The following is a 20,497-nucleotide window of genomic DNA, read 5'->3' on the forward strand; positions in this document are numbered from 1 at the left end:
TGTATTTTTGGGGGTCTGTATTATTATAATAAAAAAAAAAGTGCTAAGCCACAAGGGCTATACAGCTGGGGGTCTGTAACAGACTTAATTTAATTTACATTATTCCTTATGGGAACAGATTCGTTCAGTAACGGCACTAACAGCCTTCTGGAACGAATTATGGCATAAACTCTGGGTACCACTGTATGTCAATGAAGGGCTCACAATCCAAGGAATTTGAGTTATCCTACCTCTTGAATCTGACCTGATTTGTATCCTATTCCCAAGCCACTGTATGATCTCTGGGTTTAGCACTTCACACAAATTGAATCTTAAGAGGAAGCACTAAACCCAAAGGGATTATACAGCACTGAGAAGGTAAATGGTATATATAAAAAAAAAAAAAAAAACCAACATTGAAAAACAGACAAATGTAGTATGTGATCCTTTGACTATTTCATAGTGCTTCTTTTTTATTATAATAATAATTTGACTATTTCACCCACACAGTTGTCTATCAAGTCAGATAGATCTGTTTGACATGATGCCCACTGTGCGAGCAAAGTGTGTTATTTACTTTTCCACGGCATTTTGAGGGAATGGGAGGCAAATCAAGACTTGATCCAAGGAAAGGGAAGATTGGTCAGATTCCTTGGATGAAGAGCCCTCACCATGCAGTTAAGTGCTTTCCTGTGAATATAGCTACTGCATGCTCTCTGAAAAAGCATAACCTTACTCGAGACAAAGCAAGTAAGACACTATTGCAATGTGGTCTTTATTGGACGATGCTCCTTCACAGATTAACTTATCGGGTACAGTACATAAATTAAGGTAGGAAATCAACTTTTTATATGCAGTCAGGTACTGTGTGAGAGGTCAGGTGAAGAGCAGGGCACTGACTACCCACCCACAAAATCTTTCTACAATGCTGGCTATTTGTGTGGATAAAAAAAAACTGACGTGACTGAACAAATTAGTGGAAAGCTTAGTGAATGATGCTTCAAGGCATCTGTATTTTCTTACCATTTTCATAAAACAGAAGTGTTGTTCTATCCATCATGAGATGAGAATGGGTCACTGCTGGATGTAGGCATTAAACTGTCAATTCAACAGGTATACTTAGTTTCTGCAGGAACTTAAATACATTGATAATTTTAAGCTCCTGCACCAGCACTGACACCCATTCTTATCTCATTGTGGGATACAGCAACACTTACATAAAATTTATAGACAAAATACAAATGCCTTGAATCAGTGCATTAAATAAAATAGTGGATTATTATTATTATAATCAAAAAGAAGCGCTAAGCCACAAGGACTATACAGCTATAAAAAAAAAAAAAACAATAGTGGAATGTTTGTCTTATTCTCATCTGTAGCCCACTTGGTATTAGAACAGACTAAGCAAAGGCTGGTAGTTGACCTGCACAGCTACTTGACACCCAATTTCTACATCACATACAAACTGGACCTGATCTCAGATGTACAATAAAATATCTACTGAAGAGCCATTTTACTAAATATGGCTTTTCTACCCTAATAAGACAAATATACAGGGAAGAGGGGGGTCTGGTGAACTCTAGAAGTGGCAAGATAACTTACTGGAAATGAGAGGGGTGTCTCATACTACAGTACATGTTTAAGAGTTATATGTTGTGAAGGACCTGCTCAGCATAAATGAAGTGCTCTTTAAGCTTGTCCTTGTATCACATGAGAGCAGTTTTCATAGAGTAGTAACAGGTTTTGGTGAGAATGCTGGCAATGCTATGTATCCTCGTCCCCTCAAGGAAGGTTCCTTGATGTTGGTGAGGGGCTCTTGATTTAGGGAATTGGATCTGTGCTCCAGTTCCCCAAATTAAGCCTGAATGCCTTCCACATCCCCCCCCCCCCAGGCGCTGTATAATCCTCCGGGTTTAGCGCTTCCCCCTTGATTGTAATAATAATAATATGTATCCTCGTGGTTTCTGAGCAATATTATTATAATCAAAAAGAAGCGCTAAGCCACAAGGGCTATACAGCGCTGCTTTTGAGCAATAGAAACCAGGTACCGACGCCCCAGTAAATCATTTAGTAGTTCTGCTTCCACCCACCACATGTAACCCCTGTGTGCTATTATATTGGGCACATGCACTGTTCATTTCAATATGGCTGACAAATGTGGTCCATGATCTGGACTATTTCTCTAAGGAATGCAAGGTTTGCATAAAGGAAAACGGCCCATACCATTTACCAACAATTTAAGGAACATGGTTGAAGCCCATCAAATAAGACAATACACATGTTAACTTCAGCACACAAGTTGCTTTAGGTGGGAGAGAGCAGAACTACTTGTTAGTGATTTACTTGGGTGTCTGTGCCCAGAAGTCTGAATGATTTAAAAACTTCAAAAATTATACAAAACTGAGCTTTGGCATCCAACATTCTTGTTAAAAATGATACTATCCATTCAAAACACTGCCATCAACTGATAAGTGTGGAGAAGCACATCCTTCATACAACCCTTCTCACTTGTGCAGTACATGGGCCTGCTTCTTGTCTTGAGACTAAGTGAGTTCTTCAGATTTCTGAATTCACCTCAGCCCTTCCTCCAATATATATACCCCTCAAGGAAGGTTCCTTGATGTTGGTGAGGGGCTCTTGATTTAGGGAATTTGATCTGCTCCAGTTCCCCGAATTAAGCCTGAATGCCTTCTACATCCCCCCCTAGGCGCTGTATAATCCTCCGGGTTTAGTGCTTCCCCCTTGATTATAATAATAATCCAATATATATACTGCATTTCTAGCAGTCTGTAAGATAAGATAAGATTTCGTTCGGATTTTTAACCCCGGAGGGTTAGCCACCCAGGATAACCCAAGAAAGTCAGTGCGTCATCGAGGACTGTCTAACTTATTTCCATTGGGGTCCTTAATCTTGTCCCCCAGGATGCGACCCACACCAGTCGACTAACACCCAGGTACCTATTTGCTGCTAGGTGAACAGGACAACAGGTGTAAGGAAACGTGTCGAATGTTTCCACCCGCCGGGAATCGAACCCGGGCCCTCCGTGTGTGAAGCGGGAGCTTTAGCCACCAGGCCACCGGGCCTGTTACCCTCAATGTACCTGCCTTATCAGAGTAGTAATGTATGGCCGTCCCCCAAGACAGACCGGCAGGGAAGCCATGAACTACTAGCTGATTTCTAAAGAACTGCATTTTGCAGGTCTTAAGAGGATGTTGAACTATACCTGATATTCTGTGATCCCGTGATCATGGCATACAGTGCCAGATTTCCCCTGCCTTAATTGCACCAAGAGGTCTTAACTTCAAGAACTATACTTAACCCTGGACCAAACCTGAATGCCTTCCAGGTGCTATATGACTCCTATGGGTTTAGCACTTCCCCCAATTAGAATACTCTACTCTTTGTGGCACTAGCTAGATGTGTCCAGCTAGGAATGAATGGTTTTTGCATTGGGGCATTTGAAAAGGAGTCTTGATGTCAGCACATTCTTCAAAGGAATTGTATCTCCTTCCTTGGATCAAACTCAATTTGTTCATAGGCATCATATAACAATAACAGCCAGAAATGGACCTGGATAAGCTTTCCTTCAAACAGGTAAAACTCCGAGGGACCCTTGTCTAAACCAAAATGTATAAACACTGAATGCCTGACTAGTACACTACAATATAAATAGCGCTGTATAGCCCTTGTGGCTTAGCGCTTCTTTTTGATTATAATAATAATAATACAATATAAATATCTCAGCCTCAAGATACCATCCTTCAACTAACATGCATACTATGACACTCAAGGGGGGGAGGGGGTATGTTCCTGAAATAACACTAGATATGTAAAGTGAAGAACAAAGGGAAAAATAGGGGTACATTCAAAATATCTCCAAAAAATAGACAATTTGAGTACTGTAATTCATTGGAACCTTACTGGAGATGTTTGTTGATCTAGAAATGTGTTGATGTTGCCCTACTAGGTCCAGGTTGGGACAGTCAAACGAGTACATGTACATGGTATGAGTACGAGTACATGGTTATGTAAAAAATTTTTTTTTACCTTAAATTCTGGTTGATGATGTGGGTTCATCTTGAAGTCAGTGGAGATGGTTGCTGTGGTTCTGGGGTTTAAATAAATGGCTGTACGTAGTTCTTGGACCAAGGTGAATGGCTGTAGCTCTGGCTGAAGTAAATGGCAATTATTCCTAGAGCGAGATCAATACAAGTTTATTATACTGGAGTGTGAAGATATTTTGTAAGGCATTTCTGCTGTTTTACCCTACGGTATTTTATACAGCTGATAGGGCATAATTAGCTGCTCCAGACCTTGCTTTATAACAGTGTTCCTAGAGGTGTTGGTGTCCTTTTCAATTAATGATGTGCCCTGAGAGATGACTACCATCAGCATATGTGCACCAAGAGAGAAAACTCCCATCAGCATATAAACTCTGAGACTCCCACCACTTGGATGATATTGTTTTTCAAAATCAGACATTAATAAGCTCTTTATAAAAAATGACAATATACTGTACACAGAAGAAAGGAATAAATCATAAAGGTACATTATAGTTTCAGCATCAAGGATTATCATCAAAACTAAGCACTAAACCCACTCAGCATCAAGGATTGGTAACAAACTATACTATCATAACTATATAACCTTATTGCATGAATGTGTATGCAAGTTGCAAGTAGTCATGCTACCTACTGTCCTATCATAAGTGTGTGAAATGGAGGCTTGTTAAACATTCTGCACTTGGTAGGATTGCTGGTCCTTTCTTTCTGCCTCACAACGTACGTATACAGAATTATAATTACGCGTTAATGCTTTAGGGTTGAACCAACGAGCTGACTAGGGAAATACAAGTGTATGCACCTGGCTATATTTCTGCCTTTCTTTCTTTTTTACTGAATAAATGTCCTAGTTGAATCTTTATCCATAGACGAAATACTATGAATAATGTCTAAATCCAGTTTTCTGAGAAAGTATAATGTGTAAGATGGCAGATAAATCTTACAAATTGATACCTAACTAATCTATATCCTGTGTGTTTCTTTAAAGTTGTTGAGTTTGTAATGTTTCTTTCATCTACGAAGCCTGATCCAGGACCAGAGTTATAACAAGAGCTACGTGTGATACTACAATGCGTGAAACATACGAGATTGAGGAAAGGATGTAACAAAGTATTATGAAAGACAAAAATCAAAATCAAGAAAAACAAAACAGATGCAAGTTATATTTTGTTTTCATGTGAATTTTCTCTAAGTGAATTTGAGAAAGTTCACATGTCAACCAAATGTTGTGCATCTGTAAAAATTAAAAGTTCTGTCTTCTTCTTGAGTCTTATGATAGTATTATGAGAGACTGAAGGTGTTATAAAAGACTAAATATATTATGAAAGGCTATATCGGTATTATGATAGATTGTGAACATATTATAACTGAAAGAGTGTGAAAGTATTATCATGAATGTGGATATATTATGAAGGACTGTGAACATATTATCAAAGATTAAAAATATTATACACTGTGAATGCATTATTAAAAATTGAGAATTTATTTGCAAGGACTGCATGAGAAGTATTTTCAAACAATGTATTATAAGAGGCTGAAAAATATTTAATATGTCACTGAATATCTTACATGCTCTCTTTATGTTACCAAATACTTCCCCACCAGTATCGAGTAATGTAAAACATTCATAAAAAGAGCGATAATAATATTTATTAATATTATACGATAAAAAGCATACTAAGGCAAACTGGAAACCTTTATTAAGTCAACATTTCACTTTGAGACCTAGCTCTTTTCAAGTCTAGTGAGTATTATTATTATTATAATCAAAAAGAAGCGCTAAGCCACAAGGACTATACAGAAGTCTAGTGAGTAGAGGGTAAGCACGGGAAGAGCAGACGATTAGCTGTCATGAGATGCAAACCTTACTGTCAGGTCAGGAGGGCAGTGTGTGCACTGAGGAACATGTAAGCCTGGGCTCTCACCAACTGGACACTTCCCGGATTCTAGGTGGTATCTATGGTACAAATTAGGGATGACTTAAGGCATTTTCTTCCATTTCTGACTTTTTCATGGATAACACTGTTTGATGTGGGCCAATTCACATGATGTGAAGTCATGTTATGATGTAAAACAGGTGTTGCTGTTGTTATTAGTGCAGCAAATATAGTTGTGGACAAATCCCTAGCCATTTCACCTATGTATAGTATTACATTCATTATACTGAAAGGTGTGGATGCCTAGATTCTCTTTGGAGGTTGGCATTAACCCTCTTAGGCCTAATAATGTCTGATAGTGATTATAGTGAGAGACTTCATGCCAATACTGAGGAGAATTTAGACATCTACACCATTCCTTTTAGTGGCTGTTGTAAATTATATACGAGTGAGACAGCTAGGAATTTGTTCACACGAGTATATATTTTCCCACAGATATGCCTGATGTACCAAGAACAACACATGTTGAGTAAGACGTGCAACAGTTAGGTACTTAATACCATTTTCAACAATGCCTGTGTTGTACATAGTACAGCCGCTCCTTGCTTAACGACGAAATTCTGTTCCTGAGACTACGTCGTTAAATGAATTCATCGCTAAGTGAGGAGCATACTATAATGGTTGTGAGTTTGTGTCAACCATCTTTGATATTGTTTTACTGTCACCTTTGCACCATTTATAATATTCCTGGTATATTTTTAAATATTTATACAATAGTGTACTGTATACTGAAATAAACAGAATAGAGGATATCAGCTCAAATATACATTATTCAGGTATGAATACTGGTCAGAGAGCCCGTCGTAAGTCCGAGGTGTTGGTAAACGAGTACATTGCTAAGTGAGGAAAGGCTGTAACAGTTTCACACTATATTGACTGGTCCAGGGCAAGTATGGTTATCCATGAAAAAGACAAACAGAAAAGAAAGCCTTGAATCACCTTTAATTTGTACTACAGATACCATCACCTACAACCAGAGAAGTTTCCAGCTGGTAGAACCTCTGGCTCACACACCTCCCAGCACACAGCTTCCTCTGGGCTTGACAGCCAGATGCTAAAGTTTGTTCTGTAGGTTAGTACAAAGCAAACTTTAGTTTTATCTCAGATAGCCCTTGGTACAAATTCTTCTTTACTGGCAGTCAAGTTTGTATCTTGCTAATCATCACCTGCTCTCCCAACTATAACCACAAAGATGTTTTGGTCAATGATGGACTGCACATATGGTTGTGGTCCCATGCGCTGCAAGTCATAAAAGAATAGCACATACAATTATGTACAGTACATAATACTTGATAATAAACAATTATGTTACTGGTTCATGGATTTATCCTTTTTCTAGAGTGTACCGTGACCCCGTGGCCTGGCTGGCAGAGCTCTCACTTCACACATGAAGGGCCCGGGTTCGATTCCCGGCAGGGTGGAAACATTTTAATGCATTTCCTTACACCTGTTGTCCTGTTCACCTAGCAGCAAGTAGGTACCTGGGTGTTAGTAGACTGGTGTGGGTCGCATCCTGGGGGACAAAACTGAGGACCCCAATGGAAATAAGACAGACATTCCTCGATAATGCACTGATTTTCTTGTGTTATCCTGGGTGACTTACCCTGCAAAGTTAAAAATCCAAATGAAATTGTCTCTCTCTTATCTTACTCTTCTTACTTATAAAGAAAAAGTTTACTGTAAAGCAGTATAACACACTGTGCCAGCAACAGCCTCATGGATCTCATGTTTACCGCATCTTATGAGAGTATCATTTTCCCTTGCGTTGGATTTCTTTTCTTTCTTTCAACGTACCAGCCGTATCCCACTGCTGGGTTTCATCTTATGTTTTACTCATAATGGCCCCTAAGCATAAAATATCCACTGCTAATGTTGCCACAGCTGAAGAGAAGAGAAAAGGAAACTGCAGAAGAATATAAAAAGAGAACCCCAAAGAAAATTTAGAATGAAGGGTTTAGCAAAAGCTTTTGCAGATCTCAACAAGCTCCTTAAAATGTTTGAAAACATGGACCCCAACACCAAGAGGTTTTCATTAATAGAGAGTAATGTTCATGGTGCATTATTTGCTTACAAGGAAATCTATGACGAAAAAAAGAAACTATGATATTTGCACAACAAAAAAATTGCCTAACGATGCATTTCTCAGAATGCATCCCAGTTGTTAAGTGATGCAAGACTGTATATAGACCTATGCTAACCACATATTTTTTAAACACTAGTGAAAGTTTGATATTCTGAGTAAATTATATCTCAATAAAGGTTTCCAGTTTTACAGCCTCTTCTTGAATACTGTATTAGGTTAAGGAATTATTTAGAACTGTAATTTAGTGTCATAATTGTAGCATTACCATCACTTTACTAACAGTCTTTTCACAGTAAAACACTACATCTGCTTAGGAGGGCAAGATGCCCCAGTGTTGATAATGGCTGATAAGATTCAAGTTAAACAAGTTTACTCAGATATTTCAAACTTCAGAAAACTGACTTTATCCCATGTTGTTTTAACTAGCACTGACACACCTCTGGCAAGACAAGATGGAGTGAATGATGATAAAAGTGTTTCTTCTTTTTCGGGTCACCTGCTTCTGTGGGGAAATGGCCAATGTGTAACAAGAAAAAATTTCCTCTTTGTACCAGTAATAGATAAATTTTCAGGCATATACATCTATGTACAATATACTGCACCATACTTTAATTATATATACAATTTAACTTTTTTTTTTGCATCTAGTGATTCCACTGTCACCAATGTTGCATAGATTGATTGCCATCATCTTAGACTTAAAAGAAATTATTAGTCGCTCCAAGATGAGGCAGAGCTGGTGTCTGAGTCACTATCGTGTCTGGATGGTACAGTAGCATCCTGAGGAGGAGCTGCTGCATTAGGATCACTGCAAGAGAACAAACTTGTTAGAATAAGGCATTATTCTGTAGTAAATAACAGTGACTGATGTATATTCAGAGTACATAGTCCCTTCCAAGACTGTGCTGTGATACTGAAGGGCTACTGATCCAAGGAACTAGAGCTACATCCTATTCCATAGGTGTACAAATTCAATATTTTCCCAAGATTATAAATAATACAGCATACAGGATCTATGTCTTAAACTACACCTAAGCTGATTGTATATTATCACATCAATGGACTTTTTTTGTATGTGTATGAATAGAGTTCTGTTTGACAAATGCAACTCAAATCATAATCACATAATTAACTATTCTATCTAAATGATTCCAACAGAGATGGTTTGAAAATTTATGCTATTGTAAAAAACAATGGATAAGCTACTGCTAACTGTGAATTCTATGGTGTAGAAAAAAACTTATTCAACGGCTGTATATCTCACCCTAGGAAAACAGTTCACCAATGTAAACAAGTCATACTACTTGACTTTGTTAGCTAATCCTGAATAAGAATAAAATAAAATATATATTTCATTCTAGGATTAACAAGAGAGAATATCCGTGAGGAAAACACCACAATACTGCACAAGTTTTACACGAATCTAATTACCAATTCTCACTGCAGTCCATAACACACAAAAGCTGGACATTAGAGGATGTTGATAAATCAGATTCATGTTTAACACCTGGCTATCCTTACTGTGAAAACGTTTCACCACAAAGTGGCTTCCTCAGTTCAATACAGAGAAGAATGGTTGAAGATCAGGAGTTTGAGGTAGTCAGTCCCTCTGCCTCGAGTCACTGTGTGGCAAAACATTCCACAAAGATACCTAAGTGTTGCACATGTGTCTAATTTATCAACTTGTCTGTTCTCTGAACCATTTACCTGTACATTAAAAGATGTTAGACACCGATGTAAAATAGCAAAACACAAAGTTTAGGTAGCTGATAGAAGTGCCAAGCCCAATACAAAGATTTTACTTACTCAAGTAAACATGGATCGACACCTTCATTGGACATCTTCATTTTAATAGCTGGCGCTGGTACACCCATCTTGAGCATCCTAAAATACTGTATGTATCTCGGGTCTTGACTGACTGGTGTGGCTGCAGGAGCTGAACTTACTTCATGTGCTTCATCTGTGCTTTCTGGTTCCACTTCAGTATTGGCTGTGGCAGAATGAGTAGCATTGATGGCATCTATATTTGGGCTTGAAATGGTTTCAGGCTTTTCAGTAACTGCACTATCTGTGTTGTTTGTTGCTACCTGGCTACTATCAGAGGTTGGTGCCACTACACCTTCCAGGCCAGGAACTGAACTTAGCTGGAGAAAAAATAAATTATATGCATTATGATTTACACAAATTATTAAGTAGTATTACAATAATCCCAACAATGAATATCTAGCATGCACCAAGTATTGAAATGCTAAATTGTAGCATGATTTTCCCATGGTATTTTAATTATTTTTAAAGGTAGATGTCTTTATGCTGGCAAGGGGATTTTGGGCCAAGGAATTGGACCTATCCTCCCTTTTCCTTGGATCAAACCTAACCATCTCCCATTCCCTAAGGAGATTTATGACCCCTATGGGTTTAGCACTTCCATCTCAATAATCATTTACAATGCAAGGAGAATGGGTGGCTAATACAAAGAAATCAGGTGTTGACCTAGTTAACATCGCCACACTGCTTGCTCAGCAATGATTATTCAGTAATTTAAATATTTTTTTTTTTGTAATATTTTACATTGTCACTAGCACTTTCAATTATATTTTGTCAATGTGTTAATGCAAGAAGTACCATATGTTGGCTGGACCCAGCACTTGTACCATTTGGTCCAGTCCCAGATAAGGCTTCCTGATTGATACTCATCCTGACATCATTGTGATTTTTCTTGGTTAAATAATTATTACTTGTCAAGGTATTTAATCTATTAGACAGGCGGCACTAAATGTGGATACTTTTTACTCAACACTAGTGTACGTCCAGGAGGTGTGGAGTTCCTTGCACTGAAATTCTGGTTCTAGGATAAGCCCCACAACAATTTATTAGCACCCTGGGTGTCTATATTTCAAGACGCAACAATAAATGCTGGTGTGTTAGGTTTAAAGCTTGGTAATACAAAGATTCTACCTTTGTATTACCAGGTGTATCACCAGGTGCCAGATTAACCAGGCTGTGATGGATATGTGGGTCGATGAACCACCACTAGCAATAGCCTGGTTGACCAGGCAAGCACCAGACGAGCCTGGCCCATGGTAGGGCTCCAGGAGCAGAAAAAGTCTTGGAACTCGGTGAATGTGTAGGGATGGTGATGTATAGTGCTGGTGGTGTTGATGTGTAGTGATGCAGGTGATGTGTAATGATGGTTAATTGATGCATTAAGTCGATATGCTTGGTCCATCAAGACTGATGGACCACAGACATCAAGGCACTGTTGTAAAAACAGTCATGTGGGTGACTGTTGAAGGCACCCTGAACAGCTGAAATATGACCGATTTGCTATACACAGTGGGTGCTTGTTGTCTGTTCTGCAGTGCTTTTTTTTAATTTCCTTTTATATTATATTTATAGTTTTCACTGAGGTATGTTACCATTATTTTTGTGGACATAGGACAACTTAATCTAGAAATGTGATGCAAACCACATATGAAGAAGTTGACTATGTGATCTTTTTTTTAATGAATTAGTAAAATATATAAAAAGTTGGAGAGAGCAAATTATTGTAAGTATCCAAGTTCTGTTCAAATAAATGAATGCCAAGATAGCTGAAAGAGCCATGAAAGCCAGATATCTATAGCCTTAAAGTGGATGAACAAAGGCAAGCATAACTATTATAAAGAACAGCAAACCCTGCTAAAAGGTTTGGTTCAGCTCAACATGATGTACGTGGGCGACACATGTACCGTACATGTAGTACTGTAATAGACAAGGGTATTGACAGAAATGCTTGGTAGGGATATGAATCTATCATCCTGCTGCTGAAAATTAAATAGTATACAGTATATATATTTGATGTAGATATACAGGCAAATACTGTATATCAGATGACAAAAATCTATACTCTACCTTGGATTCAAGAATAGCAAGTGTGTGATCAGCTCGACGAAGTTTAGTATCAAGGTTCAAGAGTCGTTCTTCACAGACTGCCGAGAACTGGTTGAGGAAAGCCACAGTATGTAATGTCCAATGATTAATGAAGGCAAGGGTTCTTTTCTGATTGATCGCCTCCACCTATAAAAAGAGGAAATGTGTTACAAATAAAAGAGTTAAAAAAATACAGGGTAATACAGCCTCTCCTCTCTTAGTGGCGTACTCGTTTACCGACAACTCGGGCTTACGGCAGGCTCTCTGACCAGTATACATACCTTAATAATGTGCATTAGAGACGATTTCCTCTATTTTGTCTATTACAATACAGTAGACCCCCGCCTTACGATATTAATCCATTCCCGAGAGCTCATCGTAAGCCGAAATTATCGTAAGGCGAATTAATTTTCCCCATAAGAAATAATGGAAATTAAATTAATCTGTGCAAGACACCCCAAAGTATGAATTTTTTTTTTTTTACCACGTGAAATATTAATTTTAATACACACAAACTGAAGAAGACATGTGCAATTACTACTCTACTAAGAATAGAATACATGACACTTGCCTTTATTGAAGATCTGGTGATGATTGATGGGATGGGAGGAGGGGAGTGTGTGGAAGTTATTGTTTAGAAGGGGAATCGTCTGTCCATAGAGGTCTGTACCTCCCGTTCCTTTAAGATTTGCCTAAAATGGGCCACAACATTGTCATTGTAATAGTCACCAGCACGGCTTGCAATAGCTGTGTTAGGGTGATTTTCATCCATAAAGGTTTGCACTTCAACCCACTTTGCACACATTACCTTAATCTTTGAAGTAGGCACAATGGATTCCACAAAATCTTTCTTAATTTCCATACTAATTCTCACCCTTTTTACCACAGGGTTGGTACTAGAAGCTTTCTTGGGGCCCATGGTGACTTATTTTGCAGTTACAAGCACAAAAAACACTGGGATAAGGTGAAATGTACTGAATGTATGTGTGGGTGCGACCGCACTGGCTGGCTTGTAAACACTGGCACTGAGGCCACACGTGGGATGCATACCAGACGAATCACGTAAGGCGAGTTTTTTATTGTGAGGCGAGAGAAAATTTTTGTGTTCAAATGCTTCGTATGGCGGATTTAATGTAAGGCGATGCGTTCGTAAGGTGGGGGTCCACTGTATACAGTACACTACTGTATAAAATATTTAAAAATATACTTAAAATGTTATGTATGGTGCAAAGGTGACATTAAAGCAATATTAAAGATGATTGACACAAGCCCACTACCATTATAGTATGCTCCTTGCTTAGCGACAAATTTGTTTAGCAACATGGTCTTAGGAATATAACTCCGTCGTTAAGTGAGAAGAGGCTGTAATAATACACAGTAGGACCCCCGTATCCATGGGGAAACCTTTCAAGGACCTGCCGTGGATACTGAAACTGCACACAGTAGCAAACCCTATACAGTGGACCCCCGCCTCACGTAAGGCGATACGCCTTACGTGAAATCCACCATATGAAGCATTTGAACGTAAAAATTTTGCCTCATTTCATGATAAATTCGCCTTACGTGATTCGTCCGGGACACGTCCTACGTGTGGCCTCAGTGCCAGTGTTTACAAGCCAGTCAATGCGGTCGCATCTACCCATACATTCGGTACATTTCACATTATCCCAGTGCAACTGCAAAATAAGTCACCATGGACCCCAAGAAAGCTTCTAATGCCATTCCTGTGGTAAAAAGGGCGAGAATTAGTATGGAACTGAAAAAAGAGATTAAGGAAATGTGTGCAAAGTGGGTTGAACTGAAACCTTTATGGATGAAAATCACCCTGACACAGCTACTGCAAGCCGTGTTGGCAACCTGTACAATGACAATGTTATGGCCCATTTTAGGAAAGTCTTAAAGGAACGGGAGTTACAGAGCTCTATGGACAGATTTGTTGTGCGACAGAGTTCCAGTGACTCTCAAGCTGGTCCTAGTGGCATTAAAAGAAGAAGGGAAGTAACCCCAGAAAAGGACGTGCTACCTCAAGTCCTAATGGAAGGGGATTCCCCTTCTAAACAATAACTTCCACACTCTCCCCTCCTCCCATCCCATCAATCATCACCAGATCTTCAAAAAGGTAAGTGTCATGTATTCTATTCTTAGTAGAGTAGTAATTGTGCATGTCTTCTACAGTTTGTGTGTATTAAAATTAATATTTCACGTGGTAAAAAAAATTAATTTCGGCTTACGATGGGCTCTCAGGAACGGATTAATATTGTAAGGCGGGGGTCCACTGTATACAGGTCCTATACATACCTTTTATAAAGTTTGATAAGTTATGCACAATAAGTGGAGAATTATCACTTTTTCAATGATGGGAAGCGCTTCACGGCTTCTCTTAGGCTTTGAAGAACTGCCAGCTTCTCTACTTTTGTGCTTTGAGGCCATTTTTATGCAAAATTAAGAGGTATTTTTGGGACACAGTAAACCAAGGATAACAAACTGCAGATACTGAATCAGTGGATATGGGGGTTCACTTGTACATGTACACCTACCATCCGACTTACGACCTGCTCGACTTACGACCACTCGATTTACGACTGTTTTTTATGCCAAATTTCTGGGAAATAAACAACTATTTGTGTTGTACACAGTGTTTATCCTAAACCTTACAGTATAAAATACAGTACTAACAACATAAAAAGTAAAGTAAAACATGAAATACCAAAATAAAACAATAAAATAAAGTCATTACAAAAATGTTTTGTTGATATTCAGTAGTAAAGTTCGACTTACGACCATTTCGACTTACGACCGGTTTCTCGGAACCGAACTCGGTCGTAAGTCGGATGGTAGGTGTATTCGTGTTAAAGCACTACACCTGCAAGGGTCACACAGCGCTTGGAGAAATGGAAGGCATTCAGGTTCAATTCAAGGAATTGAAACACAGTTCAATTTCCTAGAGCAAGAGCCTCTCACCAGCATCAAGAACTTCCCCTTAAGGAGACAGTAATAATAGACAACTGCTCCTCGGAGGATTTCGGCAATACCTTATACCCCTGCATTTTGAACTGTACAGTACAGTGGACCCTCAGTTATCGACCGTAATCCATTCCAGAAGGTTGGCCAATAACCGAAATGGCAGAAAACCAAATTAATATTTCCCATAAAAATTAATGGAAATACAATTAATCCGTTCCAGACAAAAATATAAAAAAAAAAAAAAAAAGTGTAGGGCAAGAAGAGAGTAGTATTTATTTGTAGGAAGTCAGTGCAGGTAGCAGTAGATGTAGGTACAGTACACATGTGTAGCCCCTCCCCCGGGCTACACTACACAGCTATGTTACAATACACAGCCATATTATTACCATGTTCACTGAGTTTAATTGTTTCTAACAACTACCTTTAGATGCCATCATAAACAAAGGAAGAAGTAATGAATAATTCATGCCAAGATTTGTAAACAAATGCATATGAAGGGCGGTTACTGCACCAGTCGCCAGATTCACAGTTTTCTCTAACGCTGCATCAGAGAAAGCGTAATGTTTACTCTCCATCCCACTCTCCACTCGATAACATATAAACATTGCATGTTTATATGCTATGTTTATATGCTACATATGTAATGTGTTTCTTATATAATTCTGAAGAAAATATCATAGATGGATTAATGAAAATGTCTATATTAACGTAAAATAAGACATTTAATGTGCCAAAGAGCGATTATTAAATATACATTGCATGTTTATATGCTATGTAACATGTTTCTTACATAATTTTGATGAAGATATAATAGATGGATTAATGAAAATGTCTATATTAACGTAAAATAAAACATTTAATGTACCAGTGATTATTATTAAATATACATCGATATAAACATTGCATGTTTTCATATAGTATGTAACGTGTTTCTTTGGGCTCATGGTTGCTTATTTTGCAGTTGTACTCGATCAATAGCCACAAAAGCAATGGATTATAGCAAAATGTTTGGATGAATGAGCAGAAGCTTCCTCACTCGCCCAGAGACAAAACCAAACTGACTGGCAAGTGGCCCCAGCCGGTGGCTGGATGCCTCCCAAATGGCCGATAACCGAATTAACGGCTGACAACTGGGCGCCCAAAACCGGCTGATAACCGAGTTGGCCGATAACGGAACCGGCCGATAACTGAGTTGGCCGATAACTGAACTGCCCGATAACTGAGTTGGCCGATAACTGAGCCAGCCGATAACCGAGTTGGCTGATAACTGAACCGGCCAATAACCGAGTTGGCCGATAACTGAACTGGCCAATAACCGAGTTGGCCAAAAACTGAACAGGCCGATAACCGAGTTGGCCGATAACTGAACCAGCCGATAACCGAGTTGGCCGATAACTGAACTGGCCGATAACCGAGTTGGCCGATAACCAAGTTGGCTGATAACTGAACCGACCGATAACTGAGTTGGCCGATAACTGAACCGGCCGATAACCAAGCTGGCCGATAACTGAACCAGCCGATAACCGAGCTGGCCGATAACTGAACCGGCCGATAACCGAGCTGGCCGATAACTGAACCGGCCGATAACCGAGCTGGCCGATAACTGAACCGGCCGATAACCGAGCTGGCTGATAACTGAGCTGGCCGATAACTGAACCGGCCGATAACCGAGCTGGCCGATAACTGAACCGGCCGATAACCGAGCTGGCCGATAACTGAACCGGCCAATAACCGAGCTGGCCGATAACTGAACCGGCCGATAACCGAGCTGGCCGATAACTGAACCGGCCGATAACCGAGCTGGCCGATAACTGAACCGGTCGATAACCAGGGGTCCACTGTATTAAGTAAATTTTACATTTGCAATTTTGTTTTTTTAACCTTTTACACTTAATAACCAGCAATGAAACCCACCTAACCAAGCTTAAAACTTACTCCACCATTGGTAAATAAGAGTCTTATTTTATATTTGGCCAAGTGCAAGACAATACTAACCAATGGTTGGCTCAGATTATCTGCATGACCAAAATGTATTATTTTCTCCAATATCTCCCAAAATATCAGGCACAAGAAATACTTATTCCATGGTGTACATGGGTTGTGTGTACTATAAATGTAAAATAATGATCAAGTTAAGAGTAACAGCGATATACACTATACAGCCTCGCTTAATTCTGCTTGATGCATGCACCCAACCTTACACACAAAAATGTAAAGCAGTGATAGTTGTGTACTTAAAAACACAAGACTAGAGAAAGACTGCAGCAGTCCTTCTGACCTATACTGGTGTGCAGTATGACCCTTGTGGGTTTAGCATTAATTTTGATTGTAATAATAATTCTCACCAATACTTGGCAGGTTATTCTCAAATTCAACCCTTTCCCACCCACATATTTGTCAAACCTATTTTTAAAGCTTCTGAGGAATTATCTTTAATGGCCCTACTTGTCCTTGTTCCACATAATCATCAATTAACCCATTCACAAATGGTCAAGCAATTCTATACCTTGATGCCAATGTTTGTATTACCAGATTACCACATTTCATTGCATTTTAATCAGGGGAAACTGCTAACCTCATAGAGGTCCTATGGCACCTGGGAAGTGGGTAGGTTGGTAGCAGCCTCATCTCTCACACACACAGACCAGGATCAATCCCCAGCAGAGGTGTAATGTTTGGCATGTTTCCTTACACCTGCTGTCCCTGTTCACCAAGCAGTAAGTAGGTACCTGGGTGTTAGTCACCTGACCCCTGCTGTCCCTGTTCACCTAGCAGTAACTAATCACCTGGGTGTTAGACGACTGTTGCAGGCTGCATCCTGAGGAGAAGGTTCAAGGACCCCAACAGAAATACAACAGACAGTCCCTAATGACATACTGACTATCAAGGGTTATCCTGGGTAGCTAACCCTCTCAAGTTAGTAATCCAAACAAAATGTTATCTTACCCAAAGATAAGTCCAGTTTCTTGGGTCAAGAGCTCATCACCAGCATTGAGGCACCTTATGCCAATATGTGTAGCCCAGACTATCACAGACCTCAGTCCTAGTACCTGTGTACTCCAGATCATAGTTACAATACACTCCAGACCATAGTTCCAGTACACCCCAGACCATAGTTCTAGTATACACCAGACCATAGTTTCAGTATACCCGGATCATAGTTCCAGTATACCCCAGACCATCACAGACCAGTTCCAGTACACTCCAGACCATCACAGACCACAATTCCAGTACACCCCAGACCATCACAGACCACAGTTCCAGTATACCCCAGACCATCACAGACCAGTTCCAGTACACTCCAGACCATCAGACCACAATTCCAGTACACCCCAGACCATCACAGACCACAATTCCAGTACACCCCAGACCATCACAGACCACAGTTCCAGTACACCCCAGACCATCACAGACCACAATTCCAGTACACCCCAGACCATCACAGACCACAGTTCCAGTACATCCCAGACCACAGTTCCAGTGCACCCCAGACCATCACAGACCACAGTTCCAGTACACCCCAGACCACAGTTCCAGTGCACCCCAGACCATCACAGACCACAGTTCCAGTACACCCCAGACCACAGTTCCAGTACACCCCAGACCACAGTTCCAGTACACCCCAGACCACAGTTCCAGTACACCACAGACCACAGTTCCAGTACACCCCAGACCACAGTTCCAGTGCACCCCAGACCATCACAGACCACAGTTCCAGTACACCCCAGACCACAGTTCCAGTACACCCCAGACCACAGTTCCAGTACACCACAGACCACAGTTCCAGTACACCCCAGACCACAGTTCCAGTACACCCCAGACCACAGTTCCAGTACACCACAGACCACAGTTCCAGTACACCCCAGACCACAGTTCCAGTACACCACAGACCACAGTTCCAGTACACCCCAGACCACAGTTCCAGTACACCCCAGACCACAGTTCCAGTACACCACAGACCACAGTTCCAGTACACCCCAGACCACAGTTCCAGTACACCACAGACCACAGTTCCAGTACACCCCAGACCACAGTTCCAGTACACCACAGACCACAGTTCCAGTACACCCCAGACCACAGTTCCAGTGCACCCCAGACCATCACAGACCACAGTTCCAGTACACCACAGACCACAGTTCCAGTACACCCCAGACCACAGTTCCAGTACACCACAGACCACAGTTCCAGTACACCCCAGACCACAGTTCCAGTACACCACAGACCACAGTTCCAGTACACCCCAGACCACAGTTCCAGTACACCACAGACCACAGTTCCAGTACACCCCAGACCACAGTTCCAGTACACCACAGACCACAGTTCCAGTACACCCCAGACCACAGTTCCAGTACACCACAGACCACAGTTCCAGTACACCCCAGACCACAGTTCCAGTACACCCCAGACCACAGTTTCAGTACACCCCAGACCACAGTTCCAGTACACCCCAGACCATCACAGACCTTAGTCAAGTCCACATTGGGAGTGACAACAGAAGTTCTCTCCATGATAACGCAGCTTCCACCACCCTGACAGCCTTATCAACTCTTCTTATGTCTTCCTCTTGATGTTGTTTAAGGTCCAGGACCACCTGGGCGCCAGCGAGCACTACTCTCCGGTCTCCAGACCTGAAATGAAGCCCAAATGTGGACGGAGAAGCAAGAAAGTGACAGCGAGGGGCGTCACTTGTTTGTTTACACTCGCCATTTGCTGATCAAATTAGAGCCTTTATTTACATATTTTTTTATTAATTACTTGATAATCAATAAAAAAACCTTTACAGTTGTTAATATATATGATACCTTGACTAATGGTGCAGAAAAACATTTTATTGTTTACTTAATAGTGATATTTTAAATAGGTGTTGTATTGACTTGTTATTTTGTTAGGTTTGTATTAATAAATAAAATAAATTATTGCCACATGATGCCCTTTAATAAAAGGTTCTTAATCCTAGGAACTGGAGCTGCCGCGCCGTTCCTCGGATCAAAACGATTACCTTACATACCCCATATGTTTCAATATGGCCCCTGCGGGTTCGGTACTTGCACTCTTACAGACACAAGGACCAATAGACCTGGAGGTTACCTGGAGGTTATTCCGGGGATCAACGCCCCCGCGGCCCGGTCCATGACCAGGCCTCCCTGATTTTATTTTATTAACCTGCAGGATTAATAAGAAAGAAGTGAATCATGTGGGTTTAGTGCTTTCTTGTATTGGTAATGACAATAGTAATTAAATATGTAGTAACTACCCAATGTGGATTGGTAGTTACTACATATTTACACACACACAGGATCCATACATAGATTTAAGAAGAGGTACGATAAAGCTCTTAGAGCAGGGTGAGAGTGGACCTAGTATCGACCAGCAAAGAGGCGGAGCCAGGAGATGTGAATAGACCCCTGCAACTACATATAGGTGAGTACTCACGGGGCCAGGAGCTACGACTTGACCTTTGCAACTACAATAGAATACTCACACAGGAGCTGTGACTCGACCCCTGCAACCCCAAACAGGTGAGTACACAGAGAGGAGCTGTGACTCAACCCCTGTAACCACA

The 20,497-nt window shown here is 40.4% G+C and overlaps 1 protein-coding gene across 1 annotated transcript; it reads right to left on the reverse strand.

Moving 5' to 3' along the window:
* Positions 1-4,461: 4,461 nt before the first annotated feature.
* Positions 4,462-19,641, reverse strand: CCDC53 (Coiled-coil domain containing 53). Its single transcript, XM_053797122.2, has 4 exons — positions 19,398-19,641; positions 11,953-12,117; positions 9,868-10,205; positions 4,462-8,869 (listed from the first exon to the last, which is right to left on the reverse strand). Exons 1-4 carry the CDS (start codon positions 19,440-19,442, stop codon positions 8,773-8,775), a joined length of 645 nt encoding a protein of 214 aa, XP_053653097.1. The 5' UTR covers positions 19,443-19,641; the 3' UTR covers positions 4,462-8,772.
* Between the last annotated feature and the right edge of the window lie 856 nt (positions 19,642-20,497).

This window comes from Cherax quadricarinatus, chromosome 79 (assembly GCF_038502225.1).
Source record: "Cherax quadricarinatus isolate ZL_2023a chromosome 79, ASM3850222v1, whole genome shotgun sequence".
Taxonomy (NCBI): domain Eukaryota; kingdom Metazoa; phylum Arthropoda; class Malacostraca; order Decapoda; family Parastacidae; genus Cherax; species Cherax quadricarinatus.